General features: G+C 40.5%; 1 protein-coding gene across 1 annotated transcript in view; it reads left to right on the forward strand.

The window, feature by feature from the left end:
- Positions 1–3,048: 3,048 nt before the first annotated feature.
- The window catches only part of KIRREL1 (kirre like nephrin family adhesion molecule 1), a 43,004-nt gene continuing 19,993 nt past the window's right edge, over positions 3,049–26,059 (forward strand). Inside the window, exons 1-2 of the mRNA XM_069062854.1 lie at positions 3,049–3,194; positions 5,180–5,329. Coding sequence (XP_068918955.1) covers positions 3,176–3,194; positions 5,180–5,329 — 169 coding nt within the window. The 5' untranslated portion in view covers positions 3,049–3,175. The remainder of the gene's footprint in view (positions 3,195–5,179; positions 5,330–26,059) is intronic.

Raw genomic sequence — 26,059 nt, forward strand, 5'->3', positions numbered from 1 at the left:
CAGCAGCACCACCACCACCACCACCCCCCATAGCACCACCACCACCACCACCAGCACCAGCAGCAGCAGCAGCAGCACCACCACCACCACCACCACCCATAGCACCACCACCAGCACCACCACCACCACCACCATCAGCACCACCACCACCACCAGCACCACCACCACCACCACCACCACCAGTACCACCACCACCACCACCACCACCAGCACCACCACCACCCATAGCACCCTCCTCATAGGTCCTTAGTAAAGTGAGAAAGATTTGGGTTTCTCCTCCAAGTTCCAAAAATTCACTCCTGGGTGCTGTCTTGTTCCTGGGCATCATCTTGTTGAGGAAAGCTAAAGTCAGAAAAGGAAGCAGGACTCCGGGAAGCAGATTCAAGATTACTTTCTCTCCCCCCCTCCCCTCCCCCCCATTCTCATCACCTCATTAAACCACTTTAATTTTCTGAGTGTCACCTCCTTAAAATCACTCATTTGTTGAAAAGTTCTTATTGTCTGATTTTAGAGAACTGTAAGTCAGAGAATGTTAAAGCTAGCAAGGGATCTCAGAAATGATCAATTTTCTCATTTTACAGATAAACAGTGCTAGAAAGGGAAAGTGATTTGCTTAAGGACACCCAGACAATTTTGTGGCAGAACTGGAATCTGAAGCCATTTCTCCCAAGATAATATATGTAAAGTGCTTTGCAAACCTTAAAGTATTATATAAACGTTAGACATTATTATTTCCATATCCATCCCTCCTCCATGGGGCACTAGACCCTGATCTTTCACTGTCACCCTATTGGGGAAACTGCTCACTGCCTCTTACAGACAGTGAGTACAGGGTGTCCAGGACTGTTGAGTAAACTTCAGGGCCCAAAGTTTTAAGACTAATTCTGTCACCAGAACTCCCTGGGCATCCTCAGGACAAGTTGTTGTGCCCTACTCCACCCTCCTCTCATTTTCTCCCATAAGAATGGGAAGGGGGGAGAAGTGATTATGGGGAGTTTGCAGCATGTAGCTCTCTGAAGAAATGCGCAAGGACATGAATAAATTTGAATAATAATGAGCACTGAGCTGGAATTAATAATGCGGGCTTCTTACCTGACACCACCCCTACAATTGGGATCCCCAAGCCCCAAATCCTTTTGAATACAGGTGAGGTTCATTTCCCCCACTTCTTAGAAGGTGTGGCTATAAAGTCAGGACTGAGGATGGGGGCAACTGGGGTCAGGGAATGGAAAATGGAATAATGGTATGGGGGTTTGGGCTTATTTAGAATGGAGACGCCTTGCAACCTCACCACTGATGCTGGACTTAGAGATCTACTAAACAGAGAATAGAAATTATTGTTTTAAATCATATTCTGTCCATCCATCCTCCTCTGCCTCCACACCAAGTGTTTCTTTACTGTTGCTGTGATCAGACCCTCCAGGGTGCTAAATGAGACAGAGGAGGAAGGAAGGAAACAACCCTTGCCCTGGAGGAACCTCCTGGGTTTGATGGGCACAGGATAACACCACTCTTCCCTGATCCTTAGATATGGACAGAGAGGCATTTTTAGAAATGGACTTCGTGAGAGGAGAAAGTAGGGCTTCCCTGAATGGGCCAGGTGGGATCAGGTTTCCCCTCTAGAACACAGAATATGAATGTGGGAAGTCCCACCAGAGAGTGGAAACGACTACGGTAGGTGGCTTAATGCGGAACTTCAAATCAGGAAGACCTGAGTTTGAATTCCGCCTCAGATACTTACTTGCTATGTGTAAAATGGGAAGAATAATAGCAACCTCTTCAGGTTTTTTCCTAACGATCAAATGAGAAAACACTTTAACACATGTAAACATATTGGAAACCTTAAAGGACTGCATAAATGCTAAGCGTTATTATGATTGTTATGGATAGGGAAGACTGTGGGGAGAAAGTTAGAGTCCCCATAGGTGTGACTAGTGCCATTTGGGGTGCTGAGAGCAGAGCAGGAGCACCCGACCTCCCTTCACTTTCCTCATCTAAAGAAGCACTTCTCTGAATCCATCAGCTAGCTATTCAGCTCAACCCAGGCCCTGGTCTTTGCTTTTCTGGCAGGATCGATGCCTGAGGGAGTGGGAGGGGGCAGCTGGGAGAAGGGGGGGATAGAAGAGGGGGGAAGAACAAACCCCTCAATCCAATTCCCTGCTCCATTTAGGCTTCACAATTAAAGGCAATTACACTGCAGTTTTCTAATCAAATGCTCCCGGCCCCTCTGCCAGCCGGGCAGTGATGTGTGCCTCTCTTCGATGGGGAGCGGGACAGAAGCCACGTCCTGGACTGGGCACTGCCAAAGGGCTAAACATGTGCAGGTGCAAGTGTGCACAGGAGATCCTGGAGGGAATCATGTCCAGGGAGAGATCCTGCCAGTAGGCTTTGGGGCAATGTGTGAGTTGAGGGTAGGAGGTAGAGCCAAGGCCCCTCCTGGGTCAAGCCCAGTCAGGGTTAGACGTGGCCCCTCAGGCATGTGTGTGTGAACATGTGGATGGCAGGCACAGGTTGACAGGTGCCAAACGGGTTCTACCCTGCGGCCCTTTCCCAAAGCCCCCCTCCATCCTCTAGCCACTATGTGATAAACCCAAGTACCTGAGGGGAGGGGGTCACATGCCTGCACTTCTATACACCATCTTTCAGCCTCACTGCCACAGCCAGTGATCAACATTAATTATGCATCATTGATTAACATGGATGATTGGACTCAGTAGCCCAAGCTACTGTCAGGAGATCTCTAAGCACTCTATGACTGAATACCATTTCTCCTAGAAAAGGGGGGGAGGGCTAAGGGAGTGAAACAGAAGGCTGAAGAGGAGGAGGGGAGGGACAGAGCTAAGGATGGGTAGTATATCAAGCCTGGTAAACTGTACTATGTGATATAACAGTCCCCTGGGGGCAATGTTAGAGTTTGAAACCTGGGAGGAGTTGATTCCCCTTTTCCGGTCCCCTACCCCATTCCCCATACGCACAATTACACAATTGAGGGAAGGTGGCAGAGTCTGGTTCTTCACCTGATGCCCACTATTTCTCTCTGCCAGGAACCCAGACCCGATTTAGCCAGGAGCCATCTGACCAGACGGTGGTGGCTGGGCAGCGGGCTGTGCTTTCCTGTGTGCTGCTGAACTATTCTGGCATTGTGCAATGGACCAAGGATGGGCTGGCTCTGGGCATGGGCCAGGGCCTCAAAGGTAAGGTCTTTATCTATCTGAGGTGCCTTCCAGTCCTCGATCTATGTTCCTTTGATCCAGTGATCCTTCTTCCCCCAGATAATCTTTCGTCCAGGCAGCCTGTTTTCCATTCACATTGGTGGCTTTGGAGTTCTCTGCCTGACTCTAGCTTGATCTTCTTCAATTCTTTTACCATCATCTCTATTCCTATTTTTCTCTCCTCTCTGACTTCATCTATATATGTATATGTACATGTTTGCATATGTATATATCTTTGTATTCTTTGTGCATTTGTATGTACTTATCTATCCATGTGCATATATGTACATATACACACATATATTAGAAAATATACCCCCTGCTCAGACATTTGGTTACGTAGTTTTTCTCTTCTCAAAATGTTTCTGTGTTTTTTAAAGAAAGGCACTGAACTCACAGAAGGGGAGAGTAAACTAGGGAGAGAAAAAGATAAGGAGATTGGCAAAGAGAGCTAGAGAAACAGAGTAGAAGGTGCATTTGGAATTGGAAAAGAGGATTCTCAGCAGATGTTAGAAGTGAAAGGCGTTTCCAGGAATATCTAAGTCTAAACCTTTATTTTACAGATGAGGAACTGAGGGCTTAGAGAGGAAGAAACAAGACTGAGGTTACATACCTCGTGAAAAAATCCAAATTTGATGGGTCCCTCAAGTCCCCCAGTCCAACAGTCTTTCCTCTACAACATGTTATTATGAGAAGCAAGATGCACTAGATTTATCTTCAACAAATTTTTCATTCTAGGGTCACTCTTCTGGGTACCTTTGCATCATTGTCCAATCATTTAAAGAGCTCAGGGATGGGTAAATTCATTTTATTATCAGCCTTAGCATGTTAATTTATTCATCAAGCCTTTATTAAGTGCCTGCTGTATAGTCAGTGCTAAGCAAATATAAGTGAGCTTCATACACACACACATCATATTCCAAAGCCAAACGAAAATGATTTGAGGGATATTGAGTACTGGGGGATTTTTTGTTATGGTCCTCCTCTAGTGAAGCAGATAATGGAGAGGACCATGTAGTGATCCACAACAAGAGAATAGAGATGGAGGCTGGATTCATTGCTGAGATAGAGAGAGAGAGAAACAGAGAGAGATCAATAGATATGGAGTGAGAGGGATCAATAAAAGGCTGGACAGAGTGAGATAAAGGGAGGAAGGAGAGCATGGGGAGTAAGGCTACAGAGAGCAGGGGGTGTGGAGGGGTAGGCAGCTAGTCAAAATGATGAAGAGAGACAGAGAGAAGAGGATGGCACGAGGCAGGGAGGGCTGAGGCTCAGTCGATCAATCTCCCCCCACCCCCATATTCACATTCCCAGAAACTCCATGCCCATCAGGGAAGGTTCACCCACTGTCCCCTTCAGAGGCCAAGGGATGTAGGGGAAAGGTCTCAGTCTTGAGGGAGGGAGAGCTGAGTCTCTGTCTCAGTCTGAGAAAGTCCCACAGAAGGATCCCCAGAGAGCTTCTGCCTCTGCTATGATGTCCTATATTTCACAGATATTCTCTCTGTCTCTCCCTCCCACCGCCTTGCTGCGCCTCACTCTTTTCTTTCCTATTATTATGAGAGACATTTGTCTGCAAACAGCCTCTGAGGTTTCATCTGCTTCTGTTCATTGCTTCCTTCTCTGCCCACCCCCACCTCCTTTTCTTCTGTTTTCCGGTTCTCACATCGCCTTTTTTGGCTATAGGGGATTGTGATGTTACAATCCTCTGCCTGTGACCTTGTCACCTCTTGGTTGTACCATAGGATAGGACAGAGGGAGGGTGGGACAGAGGAGGAAGTGTACCTTAAATAAATATAAAGTCTTGGGATAGAAATGGGAAGATTGGGTGATGGCAAAGTGGGAGACCCCAGGGAGTCTAGAGATGAATTTAGGGGCCTTCTGGGATAATGGGAGTGGGAGGGGAGGAGATATCTAAATTTGGTTGGTACCTAGATCAGCTCCCATCTGACCTCTCTTCATCCCCCTAGCATGGCCACGATATCGGATTGTGGGCTCCGCAGAAGCTGGGCAATACAACTTGGAGATTACAGATGCCGAGCTTTCCGATGATGCTTCCTACGAGTGCCAGGCCACTGAAGCTGCCCTGCGCTCAAGAAAGGCAAAACTCACTGTGCTGAGTAAGAGATTTTCTTTAGTGTCCACTCTGACCCTCCTGGTGTCCCTTCACATTGTCATCCTAGCCCCTTCTCCTGTCCCCCAATGTTACCACTGTTCCTCCCTACCCTCACCCCTTTCCTAGTCTCCACTTTAGTCCCTCAAGGCTGCTTCCCCTTTCCTAGTCTCCTCTTTAATCCCTCAAGGCTGCTTCTCCTCTGGTCCTTCTCGCACTGCAGTCCCTATTGTCCCATCCAACAGCAATCTCTTGGTTTTCCTTTTCAATTTTTCAGTCCAATATAACGAATATGAAGCATGTACTCTATGCAGATCATTGTGTTAGGACCTAGGGATGCAAACATTAGAAATAACAGTCTTTTCCCTCTAGTTGCTTAAGGTCTAAAATAATAGGGGGGATACAATACCTGTGCCATTAGTAGAGATAAGGTAGATTGGAATAAGGGTGAGTCAGAGGTCAATACAAAGCCTTATAAAAAATATGAAGTGGGAAGATCACTTTCCACTATGGAGATCAAGGAAGGTTTTGTGGAAGAGCTGACACTTAAGGAACTTTGAAGGAAGAGAATAATTTAGTCAGATGGAGACTCAAAGAAAATGTGTTCCAAGCATGGGATGCTTGCATGAATGCAAAGATGTAGGTGGGAGAAAACAAGACAAGATCAAGAAACATCTAGTAGTTTAGTTTGGCTAGAAAGTAGAATGCCTGAAGGAAAATGGTACAAAATAAAATTTGAAAACATCAATTGGAGTCATATTCTGGAGGACTCTAAATGTCTGGTGAAGTATTTTTTTTGTTTTTGTTTTGAAACATTCTGTAGGCAACAGAGAGCCTCTGAAGGGTTTTGAGCAGGGGACACTGCATTCGAAAGATGGTTTCAAGAATGGATTGCAGATAAGAGATGTGAGTCAAGGGTAATGGTTATAGTATTCCAGGAGAGACATGATGAGGGTCTGAACAGGGGTGGCATCTGTGTGCCTGGAGAGAAAGGGATTGATTCAAGAATGACTGGGGAATTAGAATTATAGAACTTGTTACTTGGTAAGAGGGAAGAAGAGAAAGAATGAAAAATTACTAAAGTTTTAAGAATGAGAGATTGTGAGGAATAAAGATACAGGGAGGCAGCTCAGGTTTTGGAAGGAGGCTAAGCAGTTCACTTTTGACTGTGTTGAGTTTAAGGTGTCCATGAAGCATCCAGAAGCTAATGGTCAGCAGGCAATTGGAAATGTGGGATTGGTGCTCAATGAAGAGATATTGACTGGAGATAAAAAAAATTAGGAGTAGTCATCTGCAGAGAGATGATCATTGAGACCATGGAAATGAGTGAGATTGCCAAGTGAAAGCATCTTTCTAGATTCTAAATAAGAGGGAAGAGGAAGAGAATAAGCATTTAAGTGTCTCTTATGTGCTAAGCACTTTAGAAATATCACCTTGTTTGATAAGAGAACCAAGGGCAAAACCTTGGGGAATACCAATACTTAGGAGGTGAGAGAAGGAAGATGAACCACAGAGGGAGACAGAGAAAGAACAGGCAGGTAGAAAGAGCAGGAGAAGAGAATAGTCTCAGAAATAATGGAAGAAGTGACTAGCAAGGGTATATGGATGGACAGCAATGTCAAATAATTCAAAAAGTCCAAAGAGTAAGGGAGAACACAGCATGTTTGTATACAAAAGGGTATGAACCATAAGAAATGAGAGAGACCGTGAGCAGGGGAGGGGAGGGAGAAATAGAGACAGAGAGAAGGGAGACAGAGATAGACAGGGGGTGGGGGGAATGAGAGACAGGGAGAAAAGAGAGTAAAGATCCTTTGATAAGAAGGGATCTTTACAACTAGAACAAAAGAATCATAGAATCTCAGAGCTGGAAGAGATATCAAAGGTCATCTACTCTCACTTTGTACAATATGTTCAACAAAGTGTTATCCAACCCTTTCTTTAAATGACAGGAGTCAGGGAATATACTACCTCCCAAGTAGTCCATACCATTTTTGGATGACTAATTTTTAGGAGGGTGGCTAGGTGAAGTGGATAGAGTACTGGTCCTGTAGTTAAGAAGATTCATCTTCTTGAGTACAAATTCAGCCTCAGACTGTTACAAGCTGTGTGACCCTGGGCAAGTCACTTAGCCATGTTTACCTCAGTTTCCTCATCTGTAAAGTGAGTTGGAGAAGGAAATGACAACTCCAGCATCTTTTCCAAGAAAACCCCAAATAGGATCACAAAGAGTTGGACATGACTGGAAAACGACCGAAAAAAAGATTAGGAAGTTTTTTTTGCCTCTAACATCAAACCTAAATCTTCCTTTTTACAATGTCCTACCCTTTAAAGCCAACTTAGAAGAAGCCTAATCTCTCTTCCATTTAGTAGTTCTTTAAATACTATCAAATGTCCCTAGACCTTCAACCCCATCCTCAAATTATATGAGCTCAAATGACACGAACCATCCTGATTGGCTTCCTCTGGATGCTCTGCAGTTTATCTGTCTCCACCCTAAGAGTGTGACATCCAGAAGCTCAGTACTCCAGATATGTTCTGACCAAGGCAGATCTAGCACAGAGGGACTATCTCCTCACTAGTCCTGCATATTATAGCCCAAGACTGTACTAGCTCTCTTGGATGTCATATCACATCACTGACTCCTTTGAGTTTTCATTTCACTAAAGCCCCCAGATATTTCTCAGAAGTATTACTGTCTAGCCGTGTCCCCTCCATCTTATACTAGAGAAGCTGAGGTTTTAGCCCAAGCGTAAGACTTGTACAATGTTATAGCATGTCAAGATCTGTTTAAATGCCAGTCCTTTCATCCAATATGTTAATTATGGGTGCTTAGAACTTGGTCAGACACCAGTGTCATAAAACCTTTAATATTGTCTAGTCCGAGGGTTTTTAACCTTTTTTAGTATCATGGACCCTTTTGATGGCCTAGTAAAGCCTATGAACTCCTTGTCAGAATAATGTTTTTAAAGGCATAAAATAAAATACATAAATTGCAAAGGAAACCGATTATATTGAAGTACAGTTATGAAATTTTTTAAAAGAGAAGTTATAAACGAAGAAATTTATGATCCCTCTAGAAGATAATGAAGTCCCGTAGAGGTTTAGTGAATTGTCCACAGTCATATAGTCAGGCAACAAGCAATTATGAAATCCTTACTACCTGTCAGGTACTGTGCTAAGTGTAGGAGTACAAAGAAAGACAAAAACCAAACCAAACCAAACCAAACCTAGTTAAATAGCAGAATTAGAATCTGGACTTAGATTCTCGGATAACCAGTGCAGTGTGTTTTTCTCTATGTTGCTTGTTGTTCATCATTGAGTGCCCATTTGAGGGTCTACTTTTTGGTGGACCTGGTGCACTTGCTTTCATGGATGCCTCAAGCAACACTCAGTAGCTCCCGAGGAGGAACGGAAAATAGAATTGTTGACCAATGCCACCATTGGGGTAGGGATTATCAAGGTAGGGAAAACCCAAGAAGGATACAAGGATGAAGGAAAGTTCTTATAAGGGATGCCTTGGTTGGAATTACCCTCTAACCAGGGATAAGAATTTGGAAAAATTTGTTAGGAGGATGAGTGTTTTATTTGTGGAGCTGGGGATGACTATAGGTTCCCCTTTGTGCTCTGGGGCAGAAAAAGATTCCTTTTTCCCTAATGCAAGGGGGAGAGGTTAGGAAGCCTCTCTCTGCCTTTGGCATATACCCAGCCATGAACTCTTGGCTTTCTCACTCTGTTTTCTGAGCCTCCTCCTCTGCCGTTGATCTCTCTGAGAAATTTGTTCTTCTGTCCCTCTTCCCCTTCTGTACATCATAACCCTGAACAACCTCCTTTCTCGGGTCTCTTTGTCCTCCTTGGCTCCTGCTAAACTAAGCCTTAGCAACTCCATTGACACCCTTAGTATACCAGAAGACTGGAGTTGAAAGAATGGGAGTTGGAACCGAGGGTGGCCCTGAGGATAAATATATGAAGTAAGAGATGGGGGGAGGTAAAGCCTGGAAGGGCTACCAGAGACTGTACTTGTGTCCAGGACAACTTCCCCACCCTCCTTTTTCTATCTCCCCCCTCCCCCTTTCCCCAGCCTCCCTACCCCTAGTCTTGAAGAAGTCGTATCCTTAGGATCTCAACCTGGCTCCAGGCATTCCCTCTAAAGCCGCCCACGGTAGGAAGAGCAGAAGTCTTCTCAGGACACCCGGGAGCCATTTGCATAATTAGAAGAACCTCCCCAGGGCAGATTAAAGGAATGAGGTCGCCTCTGACACACTTCTGCCTGGAGCTGGCTTTGCATGTTTCTTTCTCCCTCCGTTTCTCTCTCTCTCCTACACTCCTCATTTCTCTGTCTTTGTAGCTTAATCTGTGGGCCTGTGTGTTTGTGCTGGCCACATTTCACCCCTCCACTCTTTCTGTGACATAGGGTCTGTGTGTTCTGTGTCTTTCCTCTCCCTGGGCACCTCTGACTGTCTCTCCCCAATTCTTTCTCACCCTGTGTGTTCCTTTCCCCTCTCTGCCCCTTTCTTTCTTTGTTCTTTCACCCTTACCTTTATCTGTGCTAACTCTCCCCGATTGATCTTTCTCTACCCCCACTCTTCTGCTATTTCTGTCTCTCTTCTTCTCTCTGTGTCTTTCTCTGTCTTTCTTTGCCTTCTCTATCCCTGTCTATCCCTTCTCTCACCTCTACCCCTCCCCACCTCTACTACCTCTTCTGTGTTTCTGTGTCTTTTTATTTCTTTTTCACTCTAGTTCTGTCTAGCTGTTTCTGGCTCTATTTTTTTTTAGTATGTCTCTATTTATCTGGCTGTGTGTCTGTCTCTGTCTGTCCTGTACATTACAATCCCTTAGTCCTTCTCTGTCTCTTTTGACTTTATCCCTGTGTGTCTTTATATTTCTATCTCTTATTTTTTCCCTTGTCTCTATTTTTCCCTCCTTTCCTTCCTACCTTCTTAAAAAGCTTCTTCATCATCTGTTATGTTCCTTTCCCTTCTCTCTTTCCCCTTTGATTTTTCATTGTCCTCTTCCCTCCCCTAAAATGGCCTTAGAGCTAGAAGAGATAACCTAGGGCAAGGAGAGGGATTGGGGTAAAGAAGAGACAAATGAGAGAGGATGCTGAGCAGTTATGAATTTATTTAAATTCAAGAAACAATTCAACAAAATGCTTTTACAAGACACTGGGCTAAGTAAGGCCATGTCCTCAGGAAGCTTTCAGTCTATGAGCCTTCAAGTCTCTCAACATTAGGATGTGCCCTGAGTGACTTGGGTTGGTCACATGACTAGTGTGTATAGGCAAATCCAGAGATTCTTGGTTCTGAGACCAGCTCTCTATCTCCTAGGTCAGGCTGCGTTCCCCAGCCCCTTATTCCACAGAAGAAACAGCTCAGACCCTTTAAGGTGAAATAATTTGCTTCCAAAAATTCTCTAAAAAATGGCAGAAGAGGGGATAGGCAGATATAGGAGGGGTGGGGAGCAGGTTAGTTTGCTAGAGAACCTTAGCTGAAGTACCTTTGGAAAGAACACTGACTTTATAATAGCCAAGTCATTTAACCCACTCCTTTAGTGTCCTCATCTATAGAACGGGATGATTGTATTAGATGGCCTCTGAGATCCTTGCAACTCTAGAGATAAGGCCCCAGCAGTCAATATATTAGAAATGGATTAGATTGGCAGAAGGAAAGGGGAAGGAGCAGCTGGAAGGACCTTTCAGGGATCAACTTCTGGTCTAGAGTAGATAGGAGGGGCCAATAGAAACTTCATGCAGGCTCTTGGTCCAGGCAATATGAAGGATGAATTATGTTGAGAAGTTTACTCCAATCGGTCTTTCTTCCTTCCTTATTTTCTCTTCTGCCCTGTGGTGTTCTGTACTGTCCTACTTGCCCTAGGGCAGCTAGGTGGCACCATAGTGCACAGAGCACTGGGCTTGGAGTTAAGAAGAATCATCTTCATGGGTTCCAATCTGGCCTCAGACACTTACTAGCTGTGTGACCCTGGGCAAGTCACTTAAACCTGTTTGCCACAGCTCTTCATCTGTAAAATGAGCTGGAGAAGGAAATGGCAAACCACTCTAGCATCTCTGCCAAGAAAACCCCAAACAGGGTCACAAAGAGCTGTACAAAACTGAAATAATTCAACAACAGCAACTGTGCCCTATTCTATCCTGACCTACCTGCCTTGTTCTGCCCTACATACCCTGCCTGCCCCTCTATGTACCCTTCTGCCCTGGCTTATCTTCCTCTGTCCACCATCTTCCTTCCCTCCCAAACTTCCAACTATCTATAGCTAAACAAAGGCATAGATAAGGGTAAGCTTACCTTGGTTCGCTTTTGCTTGCAGTTCAGTGTTTATGGGGGGCCTGTGGTGGGGCCCGAACACTTTAACATGCACATGAACCAGAAGGGAGCATCCAGAGTGCCTGAAGCCTTATATGTTACCAGCCTAACGCAGTCTCTACCCAAGCCGCAGCCATATCATCTCCTAATATGCAACTCTTCCACTGCTACCCCATAGAACAAACTTCCTTTTCAGTCTACTTCAAACAATATGATGTCCCTATTCTCCCTCATACTACAGGATTCTGGGTAAAGGTATTTCCTTTTGAAAACACATACACATTTAAATGCAGATGCATGTACCTTTAAACATACAAGCACATTTAAGAAGGAAGGGACTCAGAAATACATTCCAGGCCAGTCATCTGAGGATTGGCCTGACTAAATTAGGGGAGGCTTATCACCAGAAGGTTGCTTCAGGGTAATGCCATAGCATTGTTTTTTCAGTCAGTTGTTATGAAGACCATATATTAAAGTGTGGAGGGCTTGTGATCAGCTTTGGTGGAGGGAGCACCCACATGAAGGGAATACCAACTCCTTTAAATATAAAAATACATGGGCACATTCAAGTCTACACAAATGTCTACATGTGATCATAATAGAAAAATACATGCAAGCATGTGTATGGGTATGCAAGGCACATTTAAACTCAGATACATGTGCATACATGCATATGACTTCAACTGCAGCAAGCATTCACTGAGAGCACTGTGCTAGGCACTAAAGGACACGTAATAGATTATTATACAGAAACATGATCTGTGGTTCCCTGATTTCTTGAGCTTAGGGTCTAGTGGAATCTATTACACAGATAACTGTAATACAAAATAGTATGTACTGAATGTCTTAGAGAAATAAAGGTAGAGAAGGGAGAAAAGGAATACATTCCAACCTGGAGAAAAAAAATATGGAGGCAAGAAAATAAGGGGCCTGCACAAGGGATGGAAAATTAATGGTCCAATCTGTTGGACATGAGACCACATGGAAGGGAAGTGTATAAAATAAACCTGGGAAGATAATGTGGTCTAAGATTCTGGGGAGTTTTGAGTGCCAGTCTAAGGAGACTGAAGTTTATATAATGGGCAATAAGGTGTTCTTGAAGGGTTTTGAGTAGAGGGATGACATAACCAGGTCTATACATAAATCTGGGAGTAGTTTGAAGAACAGACCAAAGCATAGAGAGAGAGAGAGTAGACAATGGGAGTTACTGCAATTATCCAAACTGTTTTCTTGTAGTTTCTACACATGTATCTCATCTCCATGCCTTTGTACTGGCTGTGCTTCATGCCTGGAATGCACTCCCTCCTTGCCTCCACCTCTTATAATCATTAGTTTCCTTCAAAGCCAGTTCAAGTGCTGCCTTCAACATGACTCCTTTCCTGGTGCTCCAAGCCTATAGTGTCCTCCCCACAAAAATTACTTTGTATTTATACATTTTATATGCATCTGTGTGTTTATGTGTATTATGTGCTTATGTTTATGGGTTTACATATGTGTGTGTTTATACATATACATATATACGTGCATATATACTTACACACACACGTGTGTGTGTGTGTATTCTCTCCCTGTAGAGTTCATCTTGATAAATTTTTGTCTTTGTATTTTAAGGACAGTCCAGCAAGTTTCAGGTGCATAATAAATGTGTGTTGCTTGATTAAATTCAATTCAATAAGCATTTATTAAGAGCCTAACTATGGGGGGTGGCTAGGTGGCGCAGTGAATAGAGCGCCAGCCCTGGAGTCAGGAGGACCTGAGTTCAAATCCGGCCTCAGGCACTTAACACAAAAAACTAGCCGTGTGACCTTGGGCAAGTCACTTAACCCCAATTGCCCTCCAGAAAGAAAAAAAAAAGAGCCTAACTATGTGCCAGGCACTTTGCTAAGTCCTAAAAATACAAAGACAAAAATGAGCTCCCTGTCCCCAAGGAGCTTACATTCTACGGTGGGGAAACAACATGTACAAAGAAAATTAAACAGAAAATATAGACAAAGTAATTTTGGGAGGAGAGAATAAACAGCTGGAAGGATCAGGGTAGTCTTCCTGTCAGAGGTGGCATTGGAAGGGAGTTTTGAAGGAAAGTAAGGATGGTAAGATGAGAATGGAATGCATTTTAAGCTTGGGAGACAGACAGCATTCATAGAGCTGTAGATTGACTGTTATGTGTAGGGAACAGCAAGCAAGACTTTACATAAATTCACATTTTGCAAATTTGACTTTGCATAAAGAATTCTGAAAAAAAAAAGTCTGCATTCTAAAAAAGCACCCATGTTAACTTTATTGTACAGTACTGTGCTCTCTCTCTGCTCCTGCCCCCAGCTCAGCCATGCAGTGGCCTGCCATACCCACACCAACAAATAAAAAACCCTAAAAAAACCAAAAACACTCCAAGGAAGATCAGACAGGTGGAGAGACCACCACTGATTCCAGTTAGGGGGCTTGACTTGAGACCTCTGTCATGAGAGAGGAGATCTATGTCTTGCTTTGCCCACCTACCTTCATGTTCAGCCTCGATGTATCTGTCTTCTGTCTAGCTGAGTGGGTACTGGATATCTGTCTCCAGCCCCTGCATATTGCCTGTCCTCTCCTCTGTCTGTCCATGTTCAGTCTCCACATGTCTTCCCTTCTTCTCTGTAACAGGCAGGCCCCCATGTGATTAGCCCTACCTCTCCTGTGTCCCCACTCCCACACCATACTGTTCCTCTTCCTATACTTGCTTCTCTGCCCCAGCCCCCATGTGTCCTTGAACCTTGTGCTGGTCTCCTCCCTCCACAGGCATACAGCCCCCTTTCTGCCTCCCTGACTTCACCATATATATGGGCATATTGACATTATGTTGAAATCACTTTGCATAGAGGTCTGTGGAATAATCTACTTACATAAAGTGAGAATTGTCTGTATGAGGACTCTGTGAAGGGTATGAAGAAAAGTATTGATCAGTAAGTCTAGAAAAGTCAACTGGAGTCAGATTCTAGACGACTTTGAAAACTAAGCCGAAAGGTTTGCATATTATCTTAGAGGCAAGAGGGAGCCATAGGGATATCCTGAGCCAGGCAGTAGTATGGTAAAAACCTATGCTTGAAGAATATCTGTTTGGCAGCTGATTGGAGGATAGATTGGCAAAGGGAGAAACTGAAGACATAGAGATTATTTAGGAGAAGCTATGGCAATAGTAAAGGGGAGAAGTGATGAGAGCCAGTACTAAAATACTCAATGTCTACATCTCCTAATTGCTGCCATGGATTCTGGGCAATATCAGTGTGGGCAACATTCGAAGCTTGTGCTTCAGGCCCTGAATGTGTCTTCATGGTCTTCCAAGTAGCAGGACATAGCCCACTTCCTGCCCACTCCCTGCCACCACACCATATCCTACAAGAGGCAGCAGATTCGGATTCTTCCAAACTATGTGAAAGAAAGAAGAAAACAATGTGAGGGGTGGATGTAGGAGAAATGTGCATCACATAGTGGGCTAGAGGGAAGAGTGAGTGCATCCGTGCTGGAGAGAAAGTAGATTAGAAACTCAGCAGGGGCCTGGACCAGGCGTCATCTTGAGGATGACCAGCTCAGCAGAAGGGTGGGGGAAGATATTTTTACAGTAGTGGGAGAACAAGAAGCCAAAGAGAAAGAGATGAAAACAGAGACAAATGACTGGAAATGAGAGAGACTGAAAGACCAAAAATCTAAAGGAGAAAGCCTTAGAAACATATATTTCTCAATGTCAGTAACAAACCAAAGGAAAATCCTAACTAATAGAGAAGCTTCTAAAATGAAAAATAAAAAAATTGAAAGGGAGACCAGGATACAACAAAGTATGAGACTCAAACATGTACAATATGGTGTGTGCTGAGTCTTCTGGCTTACCTTCTAGGCACACATTATCATTGGTCCTTCCCCTTAGAGAGGAACTACACAGTGACTCAGTGGCCCCTACAGGATGTGCAGCACAGCTAGTTTGTCTTCTATGTATGTTTATGATTACGTCATGAATGAAAATGAAGAAAAATATTCTAATGAGAATATCCTTCAGACTCTCCAGATATCATGCAACAACATAAAAAATGCCAGAATGGCTCCAAAGAGAACATTTTAAAAGAAGATATTAGGAATGAGATTATGTCAGAAATCAGAACTCTCAATGCACAATTTTAAAGACAAGCAGCAGCGTAGAAACATAGAAGACATGATGGAAAATTTCTCTAAAGAAACAGAGGCTTTTAAAGAAAGAATGGCAGATTTGAACATAAAATACTTATGTTGATTGAAATTTTGCAGAAGAGAAGCAAAAAACAACTTTAAAAGAATCCTTGGAATCTATACAAGCCAAAGCAACTGAAATTATAGGCAGGCTGTGCAGATATAATGTAAATATATTTCTCAGAACTTAATGCACATGCTTATATATAAATATGTAATATCTATATAAAATGTATGTGTCTATATCCATATGTACATACATATCTATCTATGTAAAACTGGGAACTATATATCAGGAATCCATGTGCCTAGAACTTTTGAACACAGACAACAAAGTATTGATGGATTAAATCCACAGATTGCTGCCAGAGAAACATATATACCTAAGCACAAACATCATATATATCATACAATCAGTAAATATTTATTAGCTGTCTATTTGTCAGACACTTTGCTAAGCAATTAGGACACAAAAGGAATGGAGGAACAAAGGCAAAAGTGAAATTGTCTCTTCCCTTAAGGATCTTGTAGACAGATGTATATTTATGCACAAGCATATTTAAACCTCACACTTAAAATTCTCAAATGCGTAGTGATTAAATTTCTCAATTTCAATAACAGAATGTTGCAGGCAGCCAGGTAAAAGATCTTTTAACCATAAAGGAATACCAATTTTAATAACTCAAGATTACTCATTAGTCACAGGAAACTGGAGAAGAAGATGGAATGTATATTGTATAAAGCAAAGGAGCTTAATCTACAAGCTAAAATAACATCCTGCAAAGTTAGGTTTGATCAATGAAAAAAGATCTTTTATAAAAGAAAGATATAAAAATAAACTAAAAAGCAGAGATAAACAAAATATTTGACTTGTAAACATTCTAAACAAAAGAGGCAAATAAGTATAATTTTCTAGCAAAGACTAAGTAATGAAATTAATTCTTTCGTGTTTATGTTACTTCTTAGAGAAAAAAATTAATTGAAATGTAGGATAAAAGAAAGAACAAAGGGGCCATCCAGAAACAAAAAGAATCTGAGATATTCTTTACTTAAGGAGAACTTAAATAAAGGAAGGAAGAAATCTGAATAAACATTTAATCAATCAATAAACATTGAGTGCTTTACTATATGCCAGGCACTTATGATAAACACTGGGGAGGGGGTGGGGAGGCAAAAATGAAGTCTCTGCTATTAGGGAGCTCAATATACAAGATGTATAGAGTGTAAATGGGAGGTTATATCTAAGGGAAAATATTAGCAGCAAGGGGGTTGCAGGAAAAACCAGTTGCAGAAAGTGGGCTTTAAGGTAAGTTTTGAAGGAAGCCAGCAGGCAGAGGTGAGGAAGAAGAGCATTTCAGGCATGGGGCACAGATAGTGAAAAGGCACAACTTGGGAAATGGAGAATTGTGTGGAAGGAGCATCAAGGAGTGTCAGAGAGTGGGTAGAGGGGAGTAAAATGTAAGAAGGCTAGAAAGGTGGGAAGGGGATAGGTTGTGAAGGACTTTAAAAGCCAGACAAAGAATGTTATATTTGATCTGGAGGTCATAGGGAGCCACTGGAGTTTATTGAGTAGAAAGCTGACATGTCAGGCCAGATGACTTTGTCAGCTGAGTGGAGACCTAGAGTGGGGAGAGACTTGCAACAGGGAGACCAACCAGCAGGCTATTGTAGTAGTCCAGGTATGAGGGGATGAGGGCTAGTGCCAGGGTGATTTCTGTGTGATTGGAGAGAAGAGGATGTATACAAGACTTACTGTGAAGGTGGAAACAACAAAACGTGACATGTCTATGGACTACGTTCTCTGATCCCCTGAAAGAGAATCAATATCTTTTATGGGAGGGATAACAGTACATGTGCAGAAGGGAGAAGAGAAGAAAAAATATAGTGGAGAGCTAGAGATGCACTACCACCTAGTCTATAGTAAGCTGAGGATAGTATTTGTTTAGTCTCTCAACAAAAGTAGAGGATATGTAAGATAATAGCAGTGGAGGGAACTTACTGGGATGGAAGTATAGGGGTGAGGTCTTGTCCCTGGAGGAAATATAAAAGGGTGCCACTAAAGAACATTCCTATAGAGAGTTTGTATGTGTGAGTCTGTGGAAAGGGGCCTTTAGATTGGTTTTGTCAGAGAGGGAGGATGTACACATTAAGAGACTATCTTCTTTGAGAAACGAATGTCTCAGGACTGCAACCAGCCCCAGGAGAGGGGATGTGACTCCCCAGGGAATTCTGCCCCAAAGGTTCCTGTGTGGGGAGGATATAGAACCAGAGATGAACTTTAGGAGTGGTGAGTGAATACTGTGAGTTCAAGGGATCGGGGCTGGTTCTCATGATTCTGGACAAAGAGTGATTCCAATCACATAACATTACTTTTAGTCAATACAGCTTCCTTCATAAATTGATATTCCTAAGCATGCTGGACAGCAGGAAAAAAAAGGAAAGATGGTGTAAGATCTATAAATTTAATAGCATAGAAATGTAGTAGTGTAGAGAGTTTAAATTTGGTGCTCTAGAGACTACCCTCATGAGAGACACAGAATGATAAAGGAACAAATAAGGGTATAGTCCATGAATTGGAGAGTTTAATTCAACATAGACTATAAGGAAGTGAAAAAAATGAGGACAAAGCAAAGGAAAATATGCAAGAATATTACCTAAACTAAGAGAGAAGAGAAAGAAATCTTTTGTACCACAGACCTAACTGGAAAGTGAAGGGTCAAAAGAGGAGACAGAAGATATAAATGAAAGAAATAAAGACAGAGAGTTGAAGGAAGACATTAATATTTAAAGAAAACTCAAGGAATTTGGGATAGTGTTAGTAAACAGTAGTGCTGGTTGGGAGGAGAGCCTAGAGGAACAGACTAACATAAAAATATTGTAAGCTAATTGTAGCAACAAAGTTCTAACTTAATAGAAGGGGGTAAAAATCAATAATAATAATATAAAAAGAAATAAATGGAAGAAAGCACAAGCTTAACATCATAACCCAAAACGTCAATGGATTAAATAATACAAGAAAATTATATAGTGGCAGAATAGCAAAGAAAACAAAACCTACCAATCTGTACATAAGAAAATAGATCTAAAAATAAAGATAAATGCAAAATGAGAGACTGGAACAAAAGTTGCTATGTATAAAGTGATTGCAAAAAAAGCAGAAATTACAATCTTTAAAAAATGCGTAATCTCAAGAGTGATAGCCCAGGAAACTACATTATGTTTAAAAGTACCATAGAAGATGAAACTATCAATACTAAGCATATGCACTAAATGGTATTGTACCTAAAGTCATAAAGGAAGTTAACTAAACAGAAAAAATGCTCAGATAGCAACATAATAACAATGGGAGACTTTAATGTTCCTCTCTCAGACTTGAATATATCTAACAGAAAGATTAATAAAAAAGAAGTAGACTACTGAACAAACTATTGCAGAAGTTGAATCTAAAAGACTTATAGGATGTTCTGAATGAGAACATTAAAGTATATACAAATTTCTCAATATCTGTAAAAAAAGACCATGTGCTAAGGCATATTGAAATTGTAAATGTTAAAAAAAAGATAGAAATACTAAGTATATCCTATATATCTCATAATGTAATAAAATTAGTATTTAATATAAAGATCACAAGTAGAAGATAACTCAGTAGAGTTTTAATAATGATATCTAATTAATGTCAAAGAACAAATCATAGAAATTATAACTGAAAGAGAATAATAACAATGAAAAAACATTGAACACAGCAGTTCTGGCCTGCAACTAAAGTCTTACTCAGATGGGAAAAATGTCTCTGAGACCTACCTTAACAAAACTGAAAAAAAAAAATGCTGAATTGGCTGAAGGAGCAGCAACAACAACAACAAATCCTAGAAAACCAACAAATAAGCAAAGCCAAAATACCACAAAAGAGTAAATCTCAAAAATTAGAGAAAACACAAAATAAAAATACCATAGAAATGATAAAACTAAATGCTGGTTCTTTCAAAAGACTAAAAAATTGACTTGAAAACTCTTTAATCTGATTTTAAAAATAGGTAAATAAGACTATAAAAACAAAATGAACAAGGTGAAATCACAACAGAGAAGGAATAAAAATAATTATCAGAACATAGCATACCCAGTGATATACTGGAATAATCAAATATTGGCAAGAAATGCAGGATTACTTTCTAATATCAAATGCCCAAATTAAAACAACATGAGAGATCTTAAACAATCCATTCTTTGAAAATGAAATTGACCAAGCCATAAAGAACTACTAAAAGGGACAGAGGACTCTGATCCAGAGAGATTTATAGGTGAATTCTATCAAATGTCTAAAGTCAATTAATACTATGTCATGCAAATTATTCTCAAGAAAATTGGAAAAGAAGATACTCTACCAAATATACAGTCTCAATACTTGAACCAGGTAGGGATAAATCCAAGAAACACTATAGATCAATATTATTACTAATATCGATGCAAAAATTTTCACTAAAATTCTGACAAAAAAAATATTTTAGTAATACTCAAGCACTCAAACTGTTTGTTCTCATAAATTCCCAATAGTTAAGATCACAGCTTGCTCTTCTAGATCATCTTATGCAACTCTTGCCCATATCCTCCCATAAGTTTGATACAGGTGTTCCATTAGCAATGGCAGGGAGGCAGGTAAGGGCTACCTTTTCTCCTGACATTTCAAAGGTGCTAGTGGGGTACTCTGGCTATTCACTTATCAATGAGTAGGTCAAATAACTCCATGTGACCAACTCATCTTTTCTTCTTGTCATGCATTTTTTTTCCGAAATAACATCTTTTATGCTTGTTATTTGAAGTTCTTTGTTGATGGTATATTGTTGCCTGCCCACACTTGCCATATGCCTCTCTGTTGCCCTCTGTGTAATCATCCATTTTTAATTCTGCTGAGACTGTTGTGTTCTATATCTGGTTGCCAAACAGTAATATATCCAAAAAATTATTCAAGTTGGATTTATACCAGAGATGCAGGGATGATCAACATTTAGGAAACAATTAACATAATTAATCACAACAAAAACAAAACATATGATTATATCAGTTGGTGGAGAATTAGCCTTTGACAAAATATAACACTTTTTTTTGCTAAAAACTTCTAGAAAGCATAGGCTTTTTATGTTTTAAAAAAAAAGTAACTTAGGTGATGAAATTGTCAATACTAAGCATATGTGCCAAATGAGATATTATCTAAAGTTAGAAAGCAAGTTAACTGAACAGCAAAAATGCCATTAATATGAGCATCTTTATGACAAAAAAAAATACACGTCAGTTGTGTTTAATTCTTTGTGACCTCATTTGGGGTTATCTTGGCAAAATGCTGGGGTTGTTTGCCATTTCCTTCTCCAGATCATTTTATAGATGAGAAAACTGAGGCAAACAGAGTTTAGTGATTTGCTCTGTCACACAGCTAAGAAGTGTCTGAGGCCAGATGTGAACTTATGAAGATGAGTCATTCTGACTCCAGGCCTGGCACCTTATCTACTGCATCATCTGTATTTAAAACTAAAAGCTAACATTATTCACAATGAGGAAATGAGGCTTTCCCAGTAAATACAGGGGCAAATCAAAACTCCTTTCTCTCCCCATTACACATAATTCTAGAAATGTTAGTGATAGTAATAAGGCAAAGGGAAAAAATTAGAGACATAAAGATTGATTAGAAAGGACAAAATTATCCCTATTTGCACTGGCATTATTTACTTAGAAAACCTCAGAGAATCAGAAAAGAAACAAATTGTGACAACAGATTTTATAGAAAGAGTATACTAAATAAATCCATAAAAATCAGCATTTCTGTATAATCCAGGAGGAAATAATAGAAAGGAAAATCTCATGTAAAATAACTGAAAATTCATCAAAGTCTGGACATCAATCTACTAAGACATAAATAGAATTATAAAATACTTTCAAGAAATAAGGAATGACTTAAATAATTAGAGGGAAATTCACAGCTCAGGTTTGAACTATGTCAATATTTAAAATGATAATATCTAAATTAATTTACAGATTTAGGGTTATACTAATCAAACTACTGTGGAAGTAATTTATAGAGCTAGACAAGATAATAGCTAAAATTAATTTGGAATGATAAAAAAAGTCTAGATTTGAGTCTCAAAGTAAACAATGAAAAAAGTATGAAGGAGAAAGAAATACAACTCCTTGATCTTAAATTGGATTATAAAACATGAATTAGTGGTAGCTAGGTGACCTAATAGATAGAGCACTGGACTGGGAATCAGAAAGACCTGAGTTCAGATACTGCCTCAGACATTTATTAGCAGTGTGACCTTGGGCAAGTCATTCAATCTCTCATTTTCCTCAACTATAAAATGATAATAATAATAACATTTATCTCCCTGGGTTATAGTGAGGATTAAATGAGATAATATTTCTAAAGCTCTTTGCAAACCTTAAACACTCTGTAGCTACCTCAAAGCACTCTATAGATGCTAGGTGTTATTATTAATTTAGAAAAGCAGATCATTGAAACAAACTAGACAAGAAAGAATCAGAAGTAATTAACTATAATAACTTAATGTTTGCTAAACCTGAGAACTAGTTTGGGGAGAACTTTCTACTTCATAAGAACTATTGGGAAAACTGGAAGCAACCTGACAAAAAATAGATTTAAACCAGCACCTTACACCATCAATATAGCACAATAATTTCCAAATGGATATTATACTGAAATATAAAAGGCCACATAAAAGTGGGGGAAATAAATAGTTATAGTTCACAAATTTGGCTGGTGGAGGAAAAGGAGAATTCTTTTTTGTTGTTGTTTTTTGCCTTTTGGAGGGCAATTGGGGTTAAGTGACTTGCCCAAAGTCACATGACTAGTAAGTATGTCAAGTGGCTGAGACCACATTTGAACTCAGGTCCTTCTGACTCCTGGGCTGGTGCTCTATTCACTGCGCCACCTAGTTGCCCCTGGAAAGGAAAATTCTTAACCAAACAAGAGAGAAAAGAGATCATAGAAGATAAAACAGATAATTTTGATTACATGGAATTAAAACGCTTTTTTCCACCCCATCAGTATAGCTAGGATAAGAAGGGAAATTGTCAACTGGAGGAAAAAAATATATCCCCTTGTATCAAATCTCTGTGATAAGGGTCTGATATCCTACTCATATAAGGAATTTACACAGATTTTTAAGATCAACAACAATTTCCTGATGAATGCGATCAAAGAATATGAACAAATAGTTCTATGAAGGATTGCAAACTATTAGCACAATTAAAAGAAAGATTTGTTTAAATCACCAGTAAGAGAAATGCAAATTCAAAGTTTCACCTCATAACCTTCAAATTGGCAAAAATGTCAAAAGATGAAAATAGTCAGTTTTGGAGAAACTTATGGAAGACAGACCCAATAATACAGAGTTGGTGGAGTTGTGAATTGATCCAGTCATCCTGGAAAGCAATTTGGAATTGTGTTAATAGAGTGATTAAAACTTCCACATTTTTTTCACCTAGAAATCTCATTGCTCAACATATTCTCCAAGGGAGGACCAAGATAGAAAAAAAAAATCCATGTATATCTAACTATTCATTTTGGCACTTTTTGTGGTAGTAAATAACTTGAAACAAAGTAAGTGTTCATTGATCAGAATGACTATATAAAACTATATTAGACAAATGTAAAGAAATATTAATGCATTGTAAGAACCAGTGAACAATGAAGGATTAAGAGAAACATGGGAAGATTTTTATGACCTGATGCAGAGTGAAGTAAGCAGAGACAGGAAAACAATACACATGATTACAAGGATATAAAGTGTAAAAATAGCTAAATGAAAATTGGACACTGTGTGATTATCATGGCCAAGCTTGATCTGAAAGAAAACTTGAGAAAAACACACTTCCTGCATTGCTTTATTGCAGAGATGAGGAGCTATGGACGAAAGATTGTTTATACTGTCAGATATGGCCAATGTGTTGGCTGGTTTTGTTGTTGGCTTTTTTTTTCCTTTTTTTTTCTTAATCTTTGTAACAAGTGAAGGTTCAGATAAGGAACTTAGAGGAGCATATATTTGAAAATGAATGGGATTTTTAAAAGACATAATACAAAGGGATGTATGCAGACCCTAGGGTCAGAAGATCTGGGTTAAAGTCTCACTTCTGATGGTAGCAAGCATTGGATTGGTTACATTACTTCCCTAGGTTTCATTTTCCACATCTGTAAAATGAAGAGGTTGGACTAAATTGCCTCCAAAGGCTTTCTATCTATGGTCCTATAAACCAAACTAGATACAAGACACATTGATGAAGTAGAAAAGACAAGATTTTTTTTTAAATGTGTGAGATGACTGAGAAAGGAGTTCAAGATAATACCTAAGTTTTGTACAAGAGGGATTGGTCAAATAGTGTTGACAGAAACAGGGTATTTGAATCCTGGGCCACGAAGACTATGGTTGAAATTTCTCCATCATCGGTCGACAGCATTTTTTTTATAAGCACCTACTCTGTGCTGGACACTGAGCCAGGTGCTGCGGACACAAATAAGGAGTTTACATTCTAAGATTTTGATTTCTAAAAGCCAGGTCACCCATTACATCCTGAGCCATCACCAGTTGTTTTGACCTTTGTCTTGCCACTGGACTCTGATGAGAGTGAGGCCAGTAACTTTGTAAATCAAGACATCACTCTCATGACATCATCAGTCTTCAAGAATGAAGGCCAAACAACATGTATACATGACATAAGAAGTAAACAAATAAGTATTTACAAGACAAATATAAAGAGGATAAATACAAAGTAATTAACACCAGGTAGTTTGGAAGAAAGGAAACTAGCAGTTGAGGGGATCAAAGAGAGCTTCATGTAGGAAGTGGTGCTTGAGCTGCATTTTGAAAGAAGAAAGGGTTTCCAGGAAGTGAAGGTGAGGAAGGAGTCCATTCTAGCCATAGGGGTGGAGGTGGGGTGGAAAGGGGCAGTCATCACCAAAGCAAGGATTCCTCAGACATAAACCTGCTGTGTGACCATGGGCAAATTACTTAACTTCTATGAACCTCAGTTTCTTCACCTGTAAAATGGGTACAAAGATAGTACCTACCAACAGAACTATTATAAGGATCGAATGAGATAATGTACAGTGTGTAAAATGTTTTGCAAACCTTTAAACTATATACATGTGAGCTTTTATTAATAGTGTTTATATTATTGGTGTCATTATTAATGAAGCTCTTCATTCTTGTGAAATATGGTAGGAGTGATACTAAGCATGTGGGAGGAAGAGTGAGGAACTGTCAATTAATTGGGGGCAGGGGACTTCAGGTGATAAGGTAGCATTTCCCACATATATTTTAAAGTTTACAAAGTATTTTGCTCATAACAACCCTAGGAGGTAGGTAGGTGTTTTTTGTTTGGGGGGGGGCATCGGAGTTAAGTGACTTGCCCGGGGTCATACAGCTAGTGAGTAAGAGTCTGAGCTCGGATTTAAACCCAGGTCCTCCTGACTCTAGGGCCAGTGCTCTATCCACTGTGCCACCTGGCTACCCTCTAAGTATCATTGTTCCCATTTTATAGTTGGGAAGACCTGGAAATCAGGAATCCTAGAGTTCTAGTCCTGCCTTAGTCACACCTTAACTGTGTGAACCAGGATGAGTTACATAACCTCTCAGTGGTCAAACTCAAAGAAAAATGAGCTCCTCTAAGCCATACATAAGAAACCCCATGGGTCACATATTGACTTAGTTTTAAAGTTTTGAGGCAACAAGGTGGATCAATGGTTAGAGCTCTGGGCCTAGAGTCTGGAAGACCTATGTTCAAATGTGGCCTTGGATGCTTACCAGCTGTATTACCCTGGGCATGTCACTTAACCTCTATTTGCCTCAAGCTACTGGGAAAGGAAATGACAAACTACTCTAGTATTTTTGCCAAGAAAACCCCATGGACAATATTGTTGTGTCCACAGGATCACAAAGAGCTGAACATGACTGAACAGCAAGCAAATCTATGTTTTATCATATTTTTATTTATTTTGTTACGTATTTCTCAATTACATTTTAATGTGGTTCAAGAAACCAGAGGAGTGCTGTGGACTGCACTTAGCTGCATGTTTGACACCTCTGCTATAGGAAACTCTTAAGGTTAAAAGTTATAGGGAAGTTGGTAGAGAGTTTTCTCATCTGGGAAGTTCCCTATACCAATCACAGGCTTGCTCTCTCTCTCTCTCTCTCTCTCTCTCTCTCTCTCTCTCTCTCTCT

This window comes from Petaurus breviceps, unplaced genomic scaffold (genome assembly GCF_028583685.1).
Source record: "Petaurus breviceps papuanus isolate PSGF00001 unplaced genomic scaffold, PetGlider_PUasm1.0 90510, whole genome shotgun sequence".
NCBI classification, from domain to species: domain Eukaryota; kingdom Metazoa; phylum Chordata; class Mammalia; order Diprotodontia; family Petauridae; genus Petaurus; species Petaurus breviceps.